The 17,211-nt window shown below is 39.7% G+C and overlaps 1 protein-coding gene and 1 long non-coding RNA gene across 4 annotated transcripts; one reads left to right on the forward strand and one right to left on the reverse strand.

Annotated features, from left to right (window-relative positions):
* Positions 1–11,180: 11,180 nt before the first annotated feature.
* On the reverse strand, positions 11,181–14,774 carry LOC307016945 (immunoglobulin lambda-1 light chain-like). Of its 2 annotated transcripts, none has more exons than XM_079646335.1 (4): positions 14,677–14,774; positions 14,258–14,584; positions 12,485–12,514; positions 11,181–11,709 (listed from the first exon to the last, which is right to left on the reverse strand). In XM_079646335.1, exons 1-4 carry the CDS (start codon positions 14,714–14,716, stop codon positions 11,384–11,386), a joined length of 723 nt encoding a protein of 240 aa, XP_079502461.1. In that variant the 5' UTR covers positions 14,717–14,774; the 3' UTR covers positions 11,181–11,383. The 2 variants fall into 2 exon arrangements, with proteins under 2 accessions (XP_079502461.1, XP_079502460.1); XM_079646334.1 differs by lacking the exons at positions 14,258–14,584; positions 14,677–14,774 and adding exons at positions 12,819–13,145; positions 13,229–13,364.
* A 574-nt stretch (positions 14,775–15,348) lies between these two features.
* On the forward strand, positions 15,349–17,009 carry LOC307017158. 2 transcript variants are annotated; one of them, XR_013802041.1, is made up of 3 exons: positions 15,349–15,405; positions 15,556–15,685; positions 16,364–17,009. It is a non-coding gene; the product is annotated as an uncharacterized lncRNA (long non-coding RNA). The 2 variants fall into 2 exon arrangements; XR_013802042.1 differs by having other exon boundaries at positions 15,373–15,405; positions 15,559–15,685.
* Positions 17,010–17,211: the final 202 nt, after the last annotated feature.

Below are 17,211 nucleotides of genomic sequence, written 5' to 3' on the forward strand. Positions count from 1 at the left end.
TCATGTCCCTGAGGTCCTCAGACAGCGCTTTAGTCTTACCCATGGTGGAGAGGTTGGAATCTGATTGATTCATTCTGTGGACAGGTGTCTTTTATACAAGTTGATATGAGGGGTGCTTTCTTAAAGGAAATGGACTTACCGGTCTGTGGGAGCCAGAATTATTCTGGCTCCTCTCATTAGTAAAATAAACATTATAAAAAATGTTATTATAAAAAAATTATAGACTGTTCATTTCTTTGTAAGTGGTTAAACTTACAAAATCAGCAAGGGATCAAATAATTATTTCCTTCACTATTTTTATATAAATATATAGACCCCCATTTATACCGTTTACAATCATTAAGTTGCAGCCCATTATTTCATTGAAACTTGTATCTACATGGGTACATTCATTGCTTGAAAAATGCATCACATTTAAAGAGATGGAATGTAAACTCTCAAACGACAGCAGTCAGATAAAGGAAGTGGTGTGTCGTAGACTGACATATGAAAATACACAAGTACTATGACCTCTACATTTTCATTTGGAACAGAGATTAAGTAAATGTAGGCTACGTAGTGACCCTCCATCAGAGGAATTGAGTATTCTGACCAACTATTTCCATTTGGTTTGTGTATTTGATGTTTGACAGAGTGCAGATGAATATGTTACGTGTTCACTGAAGTAATGCACATAATAGACGGCAAAGAATGTTCTATCAATTAGCTAATTAACACGTAGTTTAAGGTTGTGTTTTGTGTACGTGGAGTAATACGTGAACAAAAACGAATCATGTTGTTAGTAGATTCTATTGGCGGAATTGTCAGTAGAATTAGAACACTCGTGTTCTGTTCCATTAAACAGAGGTAGGAATCTAGAAGGAGACAGAGTTCCAGCTCACTTCACAAAACCCACTAAACAGGTAAGACACTTCACAGCAGGGCAGGAAACTACTTTTTATTTGACTTTTTCTGTTTAGGATAACTGTATTGTGTTGGGGGAAGAGTTCATTACCGTTTCCCACATTTCACACTCAAGTCAAATTGTTTTTTCTTTAGTTACATTTGAAATATCAGTACAGTAGGATCTCCTGTTATCAAGACAGGCAAATGCATGTTTTGTCTCACATAAAACTATTTTAACTTGTAAATATTGCACAAGCTCTTGCCTAAATTGTATGTGCACAAAATAGACTGCATTTAAATCTTGGATTTGCACCAGAGACCACTTTATGTAGACTGAAAAGTTTGAAGTGCTTGCAGTTGTGACCTTTTGCAGTTTTCCCGCAGATAACACGTACACTTAAGACGATTTCAGAGACATTTCACACAACAGAATACCTTAATCCCTTTCATAAAATGAATTGTTGATCTAAAAAATACTTATTTGCCATGTTACAGAAAAGGCTTCTCTTCAGCTAATCAAAGAAAACATTACTTTCATTTTAGTTCATGACGTTTGGTTAGGTTACAAATTAGTTTTGCTGCTTGGAGACAAATATTCATATCAGTGATTTAACAGCTGTTTGTCTTTGTGTCTGCAGTTTTACGACGACAGTTTACGAAATACAAACAGAGAACATGTTTGGATCCATCTTTGGACTAAACGTATTTGCGAGACAGTCTCGAGGGGATATGCACTTTCCATCGAAGACGTCCAATCAAAGGGCTTTGAGTCCTTTGCCTATTGAAGACATAATCTTTTCCTCTATCTTGGAGGAGGAAAGAGCAAGGGGGGACAGCCCTTCGTCCTCTGAAGACAGAAAACCTTCTACCAGCTGCATGTACGGACAAAGGGGTGAAAGGCCTTCGTGTTCTGGAGACAACAAGCCCTCCAGCGTCAGCCGAATGTACGGCACAAGTGATGACAGCACTTCGTCTTCTGAGGACGACGAGCCTCCTACCACATGCCGCATGTACGGCACAAGTGATGACAGCACTTCCTCTCCTAAAGACGATGAGCCCTCTACCAGCAGGAAGGCGCTCGAGAAGACAAGAGGAAGGTTGAGACGTCAGTCACCTGGAGACATCGTTTCTCAAGAATCTTTTGACCTGCAACTCAAGAGGTCTCCTTCCCCACGAGTGATCGACCTTCTTATGGTTGAGAAATCCCAGCAGAGTCACAAACAACGTCCCTCTGTTCAGGATGAGGAGAAAGACAGGAAAGAGCAGATAGAAGAGGTAATGGAGAGAGAAAAGAAGGAATGGATGGAGAAACAAATAAGGAAGTTGGAGATGACTTGGGAGAAGAAATGGGAGAAGGAGAGGAAAAGGCGAGTGAAAAAGGCAAATAAAAAGGAGAGCTTGGCTAACAAGGAGAGAGAAAAACAGGAGAAGAAGTGCAGAGAAAATGAGAAAAGAGAGGAGATGGAAAGACTGAGTGATGAGGCGAGAGAGAAAGACAGACAGGAGGGGAGAGAATATATGGAGAAATATTTCAAGAATAAGGAGAGAGGAGAGAGGCAGATGGCGGAGTGGAGGGAGAGAGAAAGACAGAGGTGGGAGGAGATACAAGAGAAGAACAGATGGGCAAAGGAGCTGAGGGAGGAGATGGACAGAAAAAAGAAGGAGATGAAAGAGAGAGACAGACAGGAAAAGGAGTGCAAAAGAGAGGAGAAAGAGAGACAGAGGAGGAGACAGAAGAGTAGAGAGGAGGAGGGTGAAAGGATTCACAAAGAGAGGAAACAGAGATGTAGACGGGAGGTGGTTGAACGTGATGAGACTAAATCAATAAACACTGTTCAGAGCCTCAAAACCGACAGGGACCATTTCCTCAAAGCAATACAAGAAAGCTTTGTGATAGAGCTCAAGTTCCTCAACTGTGGTAAGAAAGTCAACTTATATTTATACTAAGTTTCATCAACTATTACAAGTGAAAGTCATACATTACACTAACTTTGTTAAAAGAAGGTAATAACATATTTCCCCAAAAGTCAAAAAAACATTCCTTTACAGTTTATCAAAAAATAACTCACCAAACACTTCTTTCAAGAATAATTATTTTAATTTAAAAAATAAAAACGTAATGTATTTTTAAACTCCCAAGTGTGTCTCGTGTTCTGCAAGTTTGTGAAATGTGTTTATTTTCTGGAATCCTTTCAAGGATTTAAGAAACTTTGATAAAGAAATATGCATCTATTGGTTAGTCTGTTAATATGTTCATCTCAAAGTGGCCCTATACACCTTATATGACTGATACAATGATCCTGGTAAACAGTAAATCTACTAAATCAAACATAAAGATAGTAATCTCACCAATCTCATTGTGTGATATGGCACCAAGCCAACATGTAATCTGTGACACACATCATACAAACTGGGCCTGTTGACACATCTGGACTCTAACCTTTTCATGTGCTGTTTGTTTCAGGGAACACCAATCCTAAGAGGGTGCCGGATATACCGGAGATGCGCAAAACAAGGGCACAGCACAAAGAGAGAATAAAGGAACTAGAGCACAAGGTGAAGATTGAGGAAGAGAAGCAAAGAAAGTTGAACAAAATGAAGGAGAAACTGGAGGCAGAGAGGAAACGCTCGGAGGATGGCAGAAACTCATCTACTGCAGGTAAACGCTGGGGAATTTTCAGCGTTTTCAAACCCATGTAGAGAGATAGAGAAGACGACACCAACTCATTCTCTCCCCACACCGAGCTCCTCCTCCTCCACTCTGATTTGGACTGACTGTAGCCTCCTCAAACTCCTGCCTCAGAAGAACCTGCAGTTCCTCTAGCCTGCCCGAAACAAGGCTCTACTGAGACCTTCTCCATCTTTTCCCACACCGTGCTTCACGTCCTCCCCTGTTGCCAAAAGCCTGAAAAAGGACTTTTGCAACTGAAAATGCTGCAGCCCCTGCTCCATTTCTCCTCAGAGAATAAGTCAAAATATTCCCTGACTACCTCAGTGACCACTGCCAGAGACAAAAAGTCATCTGGTCGTTCTAACACTTCTCTATTTCTGATGTCAAACCAACTCATTCTCTCCCCACACCGAGCTCCTCCTCCTCCCCTCTGATTTGGACTGACTGTAGCCTCCTCAAACTCCTGCCTCCCCAGAAGAACCTGCAGTTCCTCTAGCCTGCCCAACACAAGGCTCTACTGTGACCTTCTCATTCTCTCCCCACACCGAGCTCCTCCTCCTCCCCTGTTGACAAAAGGCTGAAAAAGGACTCTTGTTCCTCAGGTCCTAACTGTCTGTGGCCTCCTTGTAACTTTAAATACTGCAGCCCCTGTGCTCCAATTCTCCTCAGAGATAAAGTCAAAACGTTCCCTGACTACCTCAGTGACCATGCCAGAGACTAAATGTAATCTGGTTTGGAGTCTCATTGACTGTTCCCGGACTTCGGATCTATCCTCTGCACCTGAAAATGCTGCAGCTCCTGTGCTCCAATTCTCCTCAGAGAAAAATAACAATGTTTCCCTGACTACCTCAGTGACCACTGCCAGAGACAAAACGTAATCTGGTCCTTGTGACTCTTCTCTATATGTGATGTCAAATTTCTTCTGCTCTGCTAAGACCAGTGTGTGAAAGGCGCTGCCTCCCACTGCTCCTACTAAAAGCCTTCTGTGTCGTAAATAAAACTGTTTCATTGCACTGATTTGTATGGACATTTAATCAATATTTTCATTTCATTCTGAGAGCTGAGAAATGACCTGAGATCTTAATGTAAATACAAAGTGTATTCAAATGTCTGAATAGCAGTGTGGGGGTAGTTACTCAAAGAAAGCAATTGCATTACACACTACTAGTTACTTTAAAAAAAAGTAATGCTGAAAGTAATTAGTTCTTCTAGTTTCATTACTTTTGAATTACTCATATATATTTCCTGCTCAATATTTTTCGGAAAGACAGCAATTCCACCGTGGATTCCACGATGTTTGCTGCGACTGTTTATATCTGCTACGAGACTCTTAAATGTATGCTGCTTCCCTTAATCCAGTGGTTCTCAAAGTTGGGGGCGCGCCCCCCTTGGGGGGCGCAGAGGCATACCAGGGGGGGCGCGAGAGACCAGGAGGAAAAATGGTAAAAATAAAAAATGTAAAAGATAAAAAAATAAAAAATCATAAATTGAAAAATTATTTATTCGAAAATAATATGATGCAGTACTATTACGTCTGGGTCTCTGTGTTTCATTAAAGCTCGGCTCTGTGTGTGTGTGGAACGAGCCATTTTGTGTGCGCGAGCGAGAGAGAGAGAGCGCACTGCTACCGGGGATCGTTGTTGTTAGCTTCTGGTGCTAGCGAGCTACGCTAACGGATATAAGGAGCTTTTTCAAGAACAAAGTGGAGTGTCCTCTCCTGTCAGATTGAGAGACTCAGTGAGCTAAAGCAGGGGTTCCCAACCTTTATTGTGCCAAGGACCGGCAGATACATTAAAAAAAAATCGCGTACCGGTTGTCAATTTTAGCTGATTTTAATATTTACTCACCAGCAGGTGGCAACAGAGGCTAATTGTTTTTAACAGCCCGAAGAAATACTAATATGCATCCAAAACATATTAATAACGTTTAAAACCAGGATACAATTAAAACAAAAAATTAGGACCGCTTTACAAATATTAATATAATATATAATATAATATAGCCTAATATGGCAATATCAGGCTGTTACATTGTATGTAACAAATAATAGAACAATATGCATCCAAAACATATTAACAACGTTTAAAACCAGGATACAATCAAAACAAATTAGGACCACTGTACACATATTGATATAACTGAAATGTCAGGGAGACCCCTGGGCTTGTTTGCCAGCCATAATAACGTCATGCCGGGGCGTTCGTTCCGGTGCACTCCGACAGCATTTAGAACTACATCGAGATTAAGATTAAACTAACTTATTTTGGGAACACCCACATACCTATGGAGTTGGCCAGATGTGTGTAAATTACTGTTCATGGTAATTTGAAAACAAATGCCGTTGTTGGACACACACAAACACACCGAACATACACACACACACAGCGGAGCTGAGCAGAGCACATACACACACACATCATGTGCCTTTGTGACCGGACATTTCCTTCATACAACGAGTAATAGGGGTAATAATCAGGCCGTTCGGTGTGTGTGTGTGAAACGTAGCAGCCTGCAGTGGAGAACACAGTGAAGGCTGTGTGTACACGCTGGTGCTGCACTTCTCAGAGGCTGCCTCCTGATGCTGCAGCCATTTCATGAAGTGAAGGAGGTTTTACAAATTAAAAAAATAGCTCTACACCCCTGGCCGCAATGTCCTTAAAATGAAGTCTGAGTTCGAAATATATCTCAAATAATGTATGCACTGCCACTTCCCCACATAAACATAACAGTCTGCGATTAAACGGTTGTCCCCTGTGTGCTCCACTTCCTATTGGCGCACCAGTAACTTTCTCTGTGCATAAATGAACAATGATAAAATATTTTTAAATATTTCTAATTCTGCAAATATTACGATAAACTCACAGCCATTTCGCGGCCCGGCAGTAACACCTCCACGGCCCGGTACCGGTCCGCGGACCGGGGGTTGGGAACCCCTGAGCTAACGGACTCTCAGTGTTTAGATCACTTAGTTCACTTTAGTCTAAGTTATCTCAGTGGGTCTCAAACGGTTTGGTCACGATTAATGTAAACAATTATTTCTGAGGCACACGTTTATATGATCATTATAGTTATACAAAAATAAGAGAATAAATGAAAAACAGGTATGAAATACTATATGGCAGTAAAACAAGAATAACGTTTAAAAGGGTGATTTGTAAAATATCCATAAAGAAAAAGTAAATCTGTTTACAGTTCTGTTTCATATGGGTGTTGAGAGATGTATCCATAGATCTCTTCATTTTACTCTCAAAATGCTCCAGATTGATGCATTTAACTTCAATATTTAAAAATAAATCTTCCCGGGGGAGCTTATGCCCCCTATGTGAGGTCCACACACCACCTATAAAAATAGCACTTTACCCTATGCCGTGAGCTGATTATCGAGCCTTCATTGTAACTGTCTCACTGTGTATATGCGTGGGGAATGTTGCAGTAGAAAGTTCCACTGTAGCGCCCGGTACATTAATTGGAAGCCCTAAATGTTTGAGCACCCTCTATGAAACGTCAAGCTACCCCACAGCACCCCCAAAAGAAATTTCTGGCGCCGCCACTGAGCCTGACTATTTGTGTTGGGGGGGCCCGACTTTTTTTTTTCTCCAAAGGGGGGGCCTGACAGAAAAAGTTTGAGAACCACTGGACTAAAGTGAACTAAGTGATCTAAACACTGAGAGTCCGTTAGCTCAGGGGTTCCCAACCCCCGGTCCGCGGACCGGTACCGGGCCGTGGAGGTGTTACTGCCGGGCCGCGAAATGGCTGTGAGTTTATCGTAATATTTGCAGAATTAGAAATATTTAAAAATATTTTATCATTGTTCATTTATGCACAGAGAAAGTTACTGGTGCGCCAATAGGAAGTGGAGCACACAGGGGACAACCGTTTAATCGCAGACTGTTATGTTTATGTGGGGAAGTGGCAGTGCATACATTATTTGAGATATATTTCGAACTCAGACTTCATTTTAAGGACATTGCGGCCAGGGGTGTAGAGCTATTTTTTTAATTTGTAAAACCTCCTTCACTTCATGAAATGGCTGCAGCATCAGGAGGCAGCCTCTGAGAAGTGCAGCACCAGCGTGTACACACAGCCTTCACTGTGTTCTCCACTGCAGGCTGCTACGTTTCACACACACACACCGAACGGCCTGATTATTACCCCTATTACTCGTTGTATGAAGGAAATGTCCGGTCACAAAGGCACATGATGTGTGTGTGTATGTGCTCTGCTCAGCTCCGCTGTGTGTGTGTGTATGTTCGGTGTGTTTGTGTGTGTCCAACAACGGCATTTGTTTTCAAATTACCATGAACAGTAATTTACACACATCTGGCCAACTCCATAGGTATGTGGGTGTTCCCAAAATAAGTTAGTTTAATCTTAATCTCGATGTAGTTCTAAATGCTGTCGGAGTGCACCGGAACGAACGCCCCGGCATGACGTTATTATGGCTGGCAAACAAGCCCAGGGGTCTCCCTGACATTTCAGTTATATCAATATGTGTACAGTGGTCCTAATTTGTTTTGATTGTATCCTGGTTTTAAACGTTGTTAATATGTTTTGGATGCATATTGTTCTATTATTTGTTACATACAATGTAACAGCCTGATATTGCCATATTAGGCTATATTATATTATATATTATATTAATATTTGTAAAGCGGTCCTAATTTTTTGTTTTAATTGTATCCTGGTTTTAAACGTTATTAATATGTTTTGGATGCATATTAGTATTTCTTCGGGCTGTTAAAAACAATTAGCCTCTGTTGCCACCTGCTGGTGAGTAAATATTAAAATCAGCTAAAATTGACAACCGGTACGCGATTTTTTTTTAATGTATCTGCCGGTCCTTGGCACAATAAAGGTTGGGAACCCCTGCTTTAGCTCACTGAGTCTCTCAATCTGACAGGAGAGGACACTCCACTTTGTTCTTGAAAAAGCTCCTTATATCCGTTAGCGTAGCTCGCTAGCACCAGAAGCTAACAACAACGATCCCCGGTAGCAGTGCGCTCTCTCTCTCTCGCTCGCGCACACAAAATGGCTCGTTCCACACACACACAGAGCCGAGCTTTAATGAAACACAGAGACCCAGACGTAATAGTACTGCATCATATTATTTTCGAATAAATAATTTTTCAATTTATGATTTTTTATTTTTTTATCTTTTACATTTTTACCATTTTTCCTCCTGGTCTCTCGCGCCCCCCCTGGTATGCCTCTGCGCCCCCCAAGGGGGGCGCGCCCCCCACTTTGAGAACCACTGCTTTAGTCTAAGTTATCTCAGTGGGTCTCAAACGGTTTGGTCACGATTAATGTAAACAATTATTTCTGAGGCACACGTTTATATGATCATTATAGTTATACAAAAATAAGAGAATAAATGAAAAACAGGTATGAAATACTATATGGCAGTAAAACAAGAATAACGTTTAAAAGGGTGATTTGTAAAATATCCATAAAGAAAAAGTAAATCTGTTTACAGTTCTGTTTCATATGGGTGTTGAGAGATGTATCCATAGATCTCTTCATTTTACTCTCAAAATGCTCCAGATTGATGCATTTAACTTCAATATTTAAAAATAAATCTTCCCGGGGGAGCTTATGCCCCCTATGTGAGGTCCACACACCACCTATAAAAATAGCACTTTACCCTATGCCGTGAGCTGATTATCGAGCCTTCATTGTAACTGTCTCACTGTGTATATGCGTGGGGAATGTTGCAGTAGAAAGTTCCACTGTAGCGCCCGGTACATTAATGGGAAGCCCTAAATGTTTGAGCACCCTCTATGAAACGTCAAGCTACCCCACAGCACCCCCAAAAGAAATTTCTGGCGCCGCCACTGAGCCTGACTATTTGTGTTGGGGGGGCCCGACTTTTTTTTTTCTCCAAAGGGGGGGCCTGACAGAAAAAGTTTGAGAACCACTGCCTTAATCCATGAAGTCGCGAGTGTAGCACAAGCAAAAAGGGCTGTTTGATTTGTTTTTCTGTCCGTTATGCGGATCGTCGAAGACCTTAAAAGTAACCCAAGTAATGAGATAATTTCACGGGTAGTAACTTTAATGTTATTACTGCTAATCCAACAGTAACGTGTTACAGACAAATGTAATCTGATTACTGTAACTAACATTGTTACTCCCAACACTGCTAATTAGTATGTAAACAATGTAACAATACAAATACAATTATAATCTTTTCAGTATTTGGAGAATCTATGCCAGATGGTGGCTAAACATCTCACTAATGTTCTTTTTTATTTAATGAGTTCCCTATCTTTACACCTCTGCTGCTGGGATGTTGAAGAATAATAACACTCTCAGTAAACAAGAGCCCGTGCAGTAACAAGCGAGTCATAGTAGTAATTCAACTTTTTTTGCATTATTTTATTTTTACTTAATGAGTAGGGGCTTTATTACATTACCTTCAAGATGTCAATATAACACCAAAAATGAACTTGCTCCTAAAGTAATTAAAAAAGATGGGAGTGGAACTGAAACATCCTGCTGAGACCAACTTTCACTGTCAACATCTCGTTCACTTCATCAGGCTGATTATATTCCAAAACACTGATGGACGAGAGGACTGATTTTAGAGTCTTCTTATATATACGTCCGAATATCAGCATCAGACAGAGAATAAGATTCATGGAAAGGCTCTCTCTTGAATCTGCCTGAGGACAATCCTGATCCAAAGGTGGGTGAACATTCATTATGATAACATCTAAGGACATATCAGGGAGCTTCTCCAGGAACCTGTTTACCAACTGACTGAATTAATCAAATCTCTCTTGCAGTTGAGAACAACCTCTTAAAAACGATTTAAGAGTGTCTGCATCTAGATGATCAGATTAAATGTGAATGTAGTGTTTTCATTCGGTTTTGTTTTAACTGAACATGAATCAATTTATTTTTGTAATGTGTATCAGTTAGCTTTGAGGCCTCAAGTGGTCAAAGTCACTGTTACTGTATTTTGTGAATTAATCCTGCTGTCTGTAAACTTACTTTTAGGGAGATAGTTATGGAAAGATTAAGTAGAATTGAAATCCTGAATTATTGAAACATTTCAGACATTATGGATGATGCTGGAGGGCATTTTTATTAATTCATATTGTTATAGTTAAAGTATGACTTAAAGGGGACCTATCATGCAAAATACACTTTTCAATTGTCTTTTATACATAAATATGTGTGCCCGGTGTGTCAAGGAACTCACAAAGTATCAGAAAACAATTTCAGTTAGAGAAGTTTCACTACTTTACACAGAGCTGACACTTGACCTCTTCATTTACATGGAGCTATAAATAAGGAGACGAGGCCTACAGGTGCATTCTGGGACGGAAGAGAGGAGGGGTAAAGAGGTGACGCTTGACTGACGGAGGATGAAAACTCACTTTCACTTTCTCTTTTTTTCAGATTTCTTCTAAGATCTTAACCGGTGCAAGCAGCTTAAAACCAGCGACCGTAATGTTTATCTCTGTCTTCTGCTTTCATTCAAAATAAACTTCTAATAACAATTGGGCTTTCTGATACACATATTTTGATTAGTTCGAATTTGGAAAGACAGGTCTTTAATCTCAAAGTTTCAAGATTTCATTGAAAAGTATGAATAAATACAAACACATTTTTTGTTCTCAAATATTTTTTTATTTTTTTTATTTTTCAATAAATCTTGCAAAAAGGAAATGCGCCATTACCAAAGCTGATACAACACTTCCCTCTTACTGTCAACATTTCTATCACAAGCCTGCAGACACATGTTCTCTCACATGTAAAGCTGGTGATGACCAAACAGCACACACAATAAAGCAGCAGACACTAAATGGTCATTGTGCTCCTCTACTATTGCTCAGCGGGACACTCGGACTTCTTGATGTTTTGCTCTGAAGTCTGGGAGCCCTGAGTCACTTTACATGTGTAAACCTTATCCATGTTCCAGTCTGACGTCTGGACGGACAGATAGCTGCTGATTTGAAAAGTCTTGTCGGGTTGCTGAGCAGCGGTGCTGCTAGAGATCCCACTGCTCACTGGACTCCCAGCAGACAACCAGCTCACATCTGCAAAAGGCACAGACTGACTGGACAGACACAGCAGAGAGGCTTTGTTGTCCTGGAGCTCAGCACTGGACGGAGGGAAGACTGTGAGGACAGGAGGAGGGAGGCTGGAGCCTGAAAACACATGGAGAGCTTCCATCAAATACTAATCAAATCATTTATACAAAGCATGACAGAAACAGAATCATCTATTATATGAGTTTATATTATAACAAGCAATCTGAAAAAGTAAACCATGTTAAATTGGTAAAAGAGAAAAAAAGAAGTCTTGACCTAATATTAGCACTGTTCCTTTTAAAACAAATCTATAAAAAACAACCCAATAAATATTTTTAATTTATTCAGAATAATACTAATAATTTCATAAAGTCACTTTATTTGTCTTATCCTGAATTTAAATGTGTACAATTCTTATTTCAATCAATGCAAAATATGATGGTGGATCAGTAACTCGGCTTCTTTGTATGTATCGAACCACCTAAGAGAGAAAAATACTAATCCCATATAGCCACAATATTATTCAGGGGTATTTTAAATTATCCTTAAATGTAAGACTAAGCACACACATTCAGTATTGATATTACAATGCACATATAATGAGCCTTCATATTAAATATAATTTATGAATGTTACACAATCTGATAAAATGTCCTCAACCAATAAATTGTTTTAAAATATTTCTATAAAATATTTTAAACATTGTGAGCATTTGAGATTGTTCCATTAGCTTCAAATGTACAGCTTGGCATGAATATCTGAAAACCAGTCTGTTATTTAATGAAAAACATTCTTAATATTTAAAAAAATAAGCAACACAAACAATGATTATTACTATTCATACAGAAAAATTAAATATATCCTGTTTCACGATGAGTTAGAAAGTACTTACTTGTCACAATCAGCTTGGTGCCTTGTCCGAATACCACAGTGATTCAGTTTGTATACATGGCTGTACAAAAACCTCCTGACTCTCACTGATGAGGGGAGCGGAACTGAAACATCCTGCTGAGAGCAACTTTCACTGTCAACATCTCCTTCACTTCATCAGGCTGATTATATTCCAAAACTCTGCTGGACTTGAGGAATGCATTTTGAGTCTTCTTAGATATACGTCCACATATCAACATCAGACAGAGAATAACATTAATGAGAATGCTCTCAGAATTCATTAAAACTGTAGTGAGTCTCTCACTGAGGTTTTTGTCACGGTGTGAATCACTGTGATACAGCTGCAGAAGCAGAGCTATCCCACATCCCACAGTAATACTGAGCAGAGTCTCCTGCCTCTGCCTGCTTAATGATGAACTGATAATCTGTTGTTGATGAGGCTTTAGAGTTGAATCTGTCTGAAGAGAATCCTGATCCAAAGGTTGGTGAACTGCTAGAATGATGAAATGTAAGGACATACTGAGGAGCTTCTCCAGGAACTTGTTTATACCAATGGACTGAATTATGATCTCTCTCCACGTTGCAGTTGAGAACAACCTCTCGTCCTGTAGAGACTGTGTGGACAGCAGGCGTCTGAGTCAGCACTATCACTGCATCAACACCTGTCAACATAGAGGAACAGACATGAGTGAGAGGTGTATGTGTGAAAATATGGGCTGTAAAAAGAATGATAAGAATATCTTACATGTTAGAGCAGTGATGAGAGTGCAGAGGGTCCCCAGCATGGTGTCAGTGTGTGCTGTAAACGTCCCTTACTGTCCAGCTGAGAGGTGAGCAGAGTGAGAGGAGAAGAGAGACTGAAGCTTATAAACACACTGAGAGAGGAGAAGTGCAGGAGGAGGAGTTTCTACACTCAGCATGTTTTCATTCACTTTCAAACCAAGATATGTTTTTTTTATTTGATTTTCGTTGTGGCGTTGAATCTTACCAGCAATCTCATAATGTTAATGTAAGGATTATGGGTTTGGAAGTCTGTTAATGTCCTTTGCTCAAGTATTATTCAGTCCTGTGAGATGGATCCTGATCAAATCTCCAGTTTTTACATAGGAAAAAGGTTTGCACCCTCACTTGTTTAAATATTCTTACCACAGGTTTACCTAATAACACAAACTGACCTACAAACAAATGAAAAAGTTCTGCCTGATTTGAGTTTAATCAAGCGTTGTCTTTTAGGTGTGCTTTAGCTGAACATAAATCAGCTACATTATGTTATCTCCAAACTGTGAATTATGACATTGGGGTGTGTCTCAAGACACTGCATTCATGTAGTCAGTTTCCTGTCACTTTTGTAGCAGCTGGACATGTACAAATCATGACAGTCTTGGCAAGAGGGTATATATTTAATCGAGTAATGATCACATTTAGTTTTTTCAAACTTTAACATGTTTTATGGTTATAGAAAGTATGTGGCAAGAAAATGTAGATTTTAAATCCAAAAACTATAAATACATGTCAGATTGAATGTATCATAGTAGATTTTACTTCCTTCCTTTTCCTTTTATTTTCAAAGAGTGTATGGAAGGTTAAAAATACATTTATAATTTAATCTGTTATTGTGTAAATTAATCCAATAAGAGCATTAAATGATTTTTAACAACTGATTGCACATATGGTGTGATAGTTAGTTTTAGAAGGCTCTGTTATCAGATGTGTCAGAGACTGAAAAAGCAGAAGTTCTTGTGAGGAGGTTTTTGTCACGGTGTAAATCACTGTGATACGTTCTCTTTAGCAAAGTCATCCCATGTTTGACAGTGATAGACTGCTGAGTCTCCCTCCTCCACATTGCTGATGATCAAACGATAATCTGATGTAGACTGATGATTAGATGTGAACTTTGGAGAGGAAAAACCAGAGCCATAGGTTGGAGCGCTCCAGCCGTGATAACTATTTAATACAAACTGAGGAACTCCTCCAGGAATCTGTTTGTACCAGCGAGCACTGCTATCAGTAACAGTCCCCAGGTTACAGTCCATGGAGGCTGTCTCTCCTTTCCTCACCGTCACTACAGGCTTCTGTGTCACCACCGTCACACCACTCACACCTGGAAACAACAAGAGGACATGGAGTCAAGAGAAACACACAGACTGATGAATCCAACATGAGGTCAGAGCTGCAGTCAGTCAGCCTGCTTACATGTTAGAGCAGTGATGAGAGTGCAGAGGGTCCCCAGCATGGTGTCAGTGTGTGAGGAGGGTCTTGGAACTAAGAAAGTGAGCTCACTGCTGACAGAGGAGAGGGTTTGGAGGATGAGGAGAGGAGGAGCTGGAGGAGCCCTTTCATACTTGAACACTGAAACTGAGAGTGGCTGACAGGAGGAGGAGCTTTGGGACAATCTGCATACTTTTCACTATTGATGTATCACTTATCTTTTGTGGAGGGAAAATAGTTTAATTCATTCTTCAAGGAAGAGAGGGAGGATGAAAACTCACTTTCAGTTGCTCATTGTTTCAGATTTATTCTAGGATCGTAACTATTGTAAGCAGCTAAAAACAACACATATGTTTGTCTCTCTGTCTCTATTCCATTAAAACATTATTTATAATAACCATTCTGATGCCTGAATGTTAATGAACATATTTAATTAATAAATATGAGGAAAAACAGGTCTGTAATAAAAAACACAAGGTTTCATGGAAATGTATGAATCAATAAGAAAAAAAAATGTGAACATTTCAGAGAGTATGTTTGATGCTAGAGTGTATATTTATTTATTTATGTTTTCAATATTAAATGGATTAAAGTTATGGATACATTTCATCAACTATTGTTCGGATACAAGCATTTCAATGCTTTTAAACCAATTATTCTTAACATGCAGAGCTCAGAAAAGGAAGCAGGAAACCTCACGTTGGGACTCTAAAGGTCAGGGAAAGTCTGTGGTCAATTTCGGTTTTCCTCAATTTGTTAATCCTAAATAAAGTATTGTTTAAAAATAAAAAAACACTCAAATGAAGATTCTGTTTGGAAAGATAAGGATGAATATTATCTCCTCGTCTACATTTCTGTCTTCAGCAGGACACACCAATGGCAAGACTTGCTCCAATTTGACCCAGGTACTGGACAACTGGAAATATGCCATTTTAACCCAAGTGAAAGATCTGCTGATCAATGACCACGCTTCAGTCCTGCCTGAATACAACAGGTGGGTCACAACGGCTTCTCACTTTAAATTGTATTGCTGGTATGCTCAAACAAGATCAAGAAGAGAACATGTTGAGTAAGAGTGAGAATAACAACAGTCAGTGATGTCAGTGTGCTTTTAATGGTTTGCAATTGTGGTTAATAATAAATTATATAACTTGCTTTGCTCTGCGCATGACAACTGAACTATCAGAGCAAGTAAGTGATCCCATCCACACAAAGCCAACTCAACTTTGTAAATGACCTCACTATGGAGAATGTGCCAATGGGAAATGTTTCACCCGTAGATGTTCTGTGTATTGCGTAATATTGTGTTCTGATAAGTTCAGTGTTTTGGCTCTGGGACATGATACTAACAACTAGTAACGGACATTCCTGATCAACCATATCAGATGCAGTGCTTACTGCACGTGTCCTTTCCTAAACTATATTTTCAGATTCTTTAAAAGGGACTTCCGTTCTTTATGTCTGCTATCCTGATGTTTCTGCATGTGGTGGGGCTGCTCCTGCTTAACAACATGTTGTGACTTTAAGCTCATGAGCTCTTGTCTTGGTTATGTATTGCAAGTAAACAATGTTCCTATTTCATGTCAGCTCATGAAAACATTGCCAAAGCTCATTCAAATAATGAAACCATTTGCTCTCTTGTACTTTCCTAAATGCCTCTACATGTGTCCAGGATCCAGCCTCTGTCCGAGGCCCTGGGAGACCTCTACAGGCAGTTCAACTCTCTGAAAGACGAGCTGGGTAGACTCACCTCAAAGTTTGACAGTGTGGAGGGTTTTGTGGACGACCTCAAGCAGGGCAGGTTTGCTCTGCCTCAGCGTCCCGTACAGAGGGTTCCCCCCGGTGTCGGACTGAGATCTCCACTGCGAGCACAGAGGAGGCCTCCTTACAGGGGGACGGTCCAGGAGCCCACCACCCTTATCAGAGCGAGGAGAAGAGGGCCACAGAGACCTTAGACCCTTCAGTGTGGATGTTTCACAATAATTCATATCTTTTATATATTCTTCACATAAGGAGATGATACGTTTGTATAATATGAAGTCATGCTCTTGTGATGCATTGTGTAGAAAAAATATGTTTTAATGAATTAAACGTATATTACCTTTCCCGATGAAGTCACCTTTAACCACAAGATGGCAGCATTCACTCACATTATATTAGCTGTCATTATTGTATTAATAACTGGACAGAAAGAACATGATGCCTAAAAATGTAATCTAACGTTGTGATATAATACTGTATAACCGCGTACAAATAATTATTTGATTATGATTGTTTGTATTTACCCAGATTATTATTAAAAATAGATTAATTTGCAACATGTTTTGACTTGAATTGAGACATTGTAAAAGGACATAAAGGACTTATTTAGCATTTACATGTTTCTCTTTGACTCTAGTTGTATAAAGCATTGTGTCATTTATTCACACTCACAGTCCAGTGTTGTGGAAGTTGCCATGCAAGATGCCGGTCTAACCTCTGGAAACCATTTGTTCTTTATCAGTTTTAAGGCCACATGTT

The sequence above is a fragment of the Notothenia rossii genome, assembly GCF_949606895.1.
Source record: "Notothenia rossii genome assembly, chromosome: 8".
Taxonomy (NCBI): domain Eukaryota; kingdom Metazoa; phylum Chordata; class Actinopteri; order Perciformes; family Nototheniidae; genus Notothenia; species Notothenia rossii.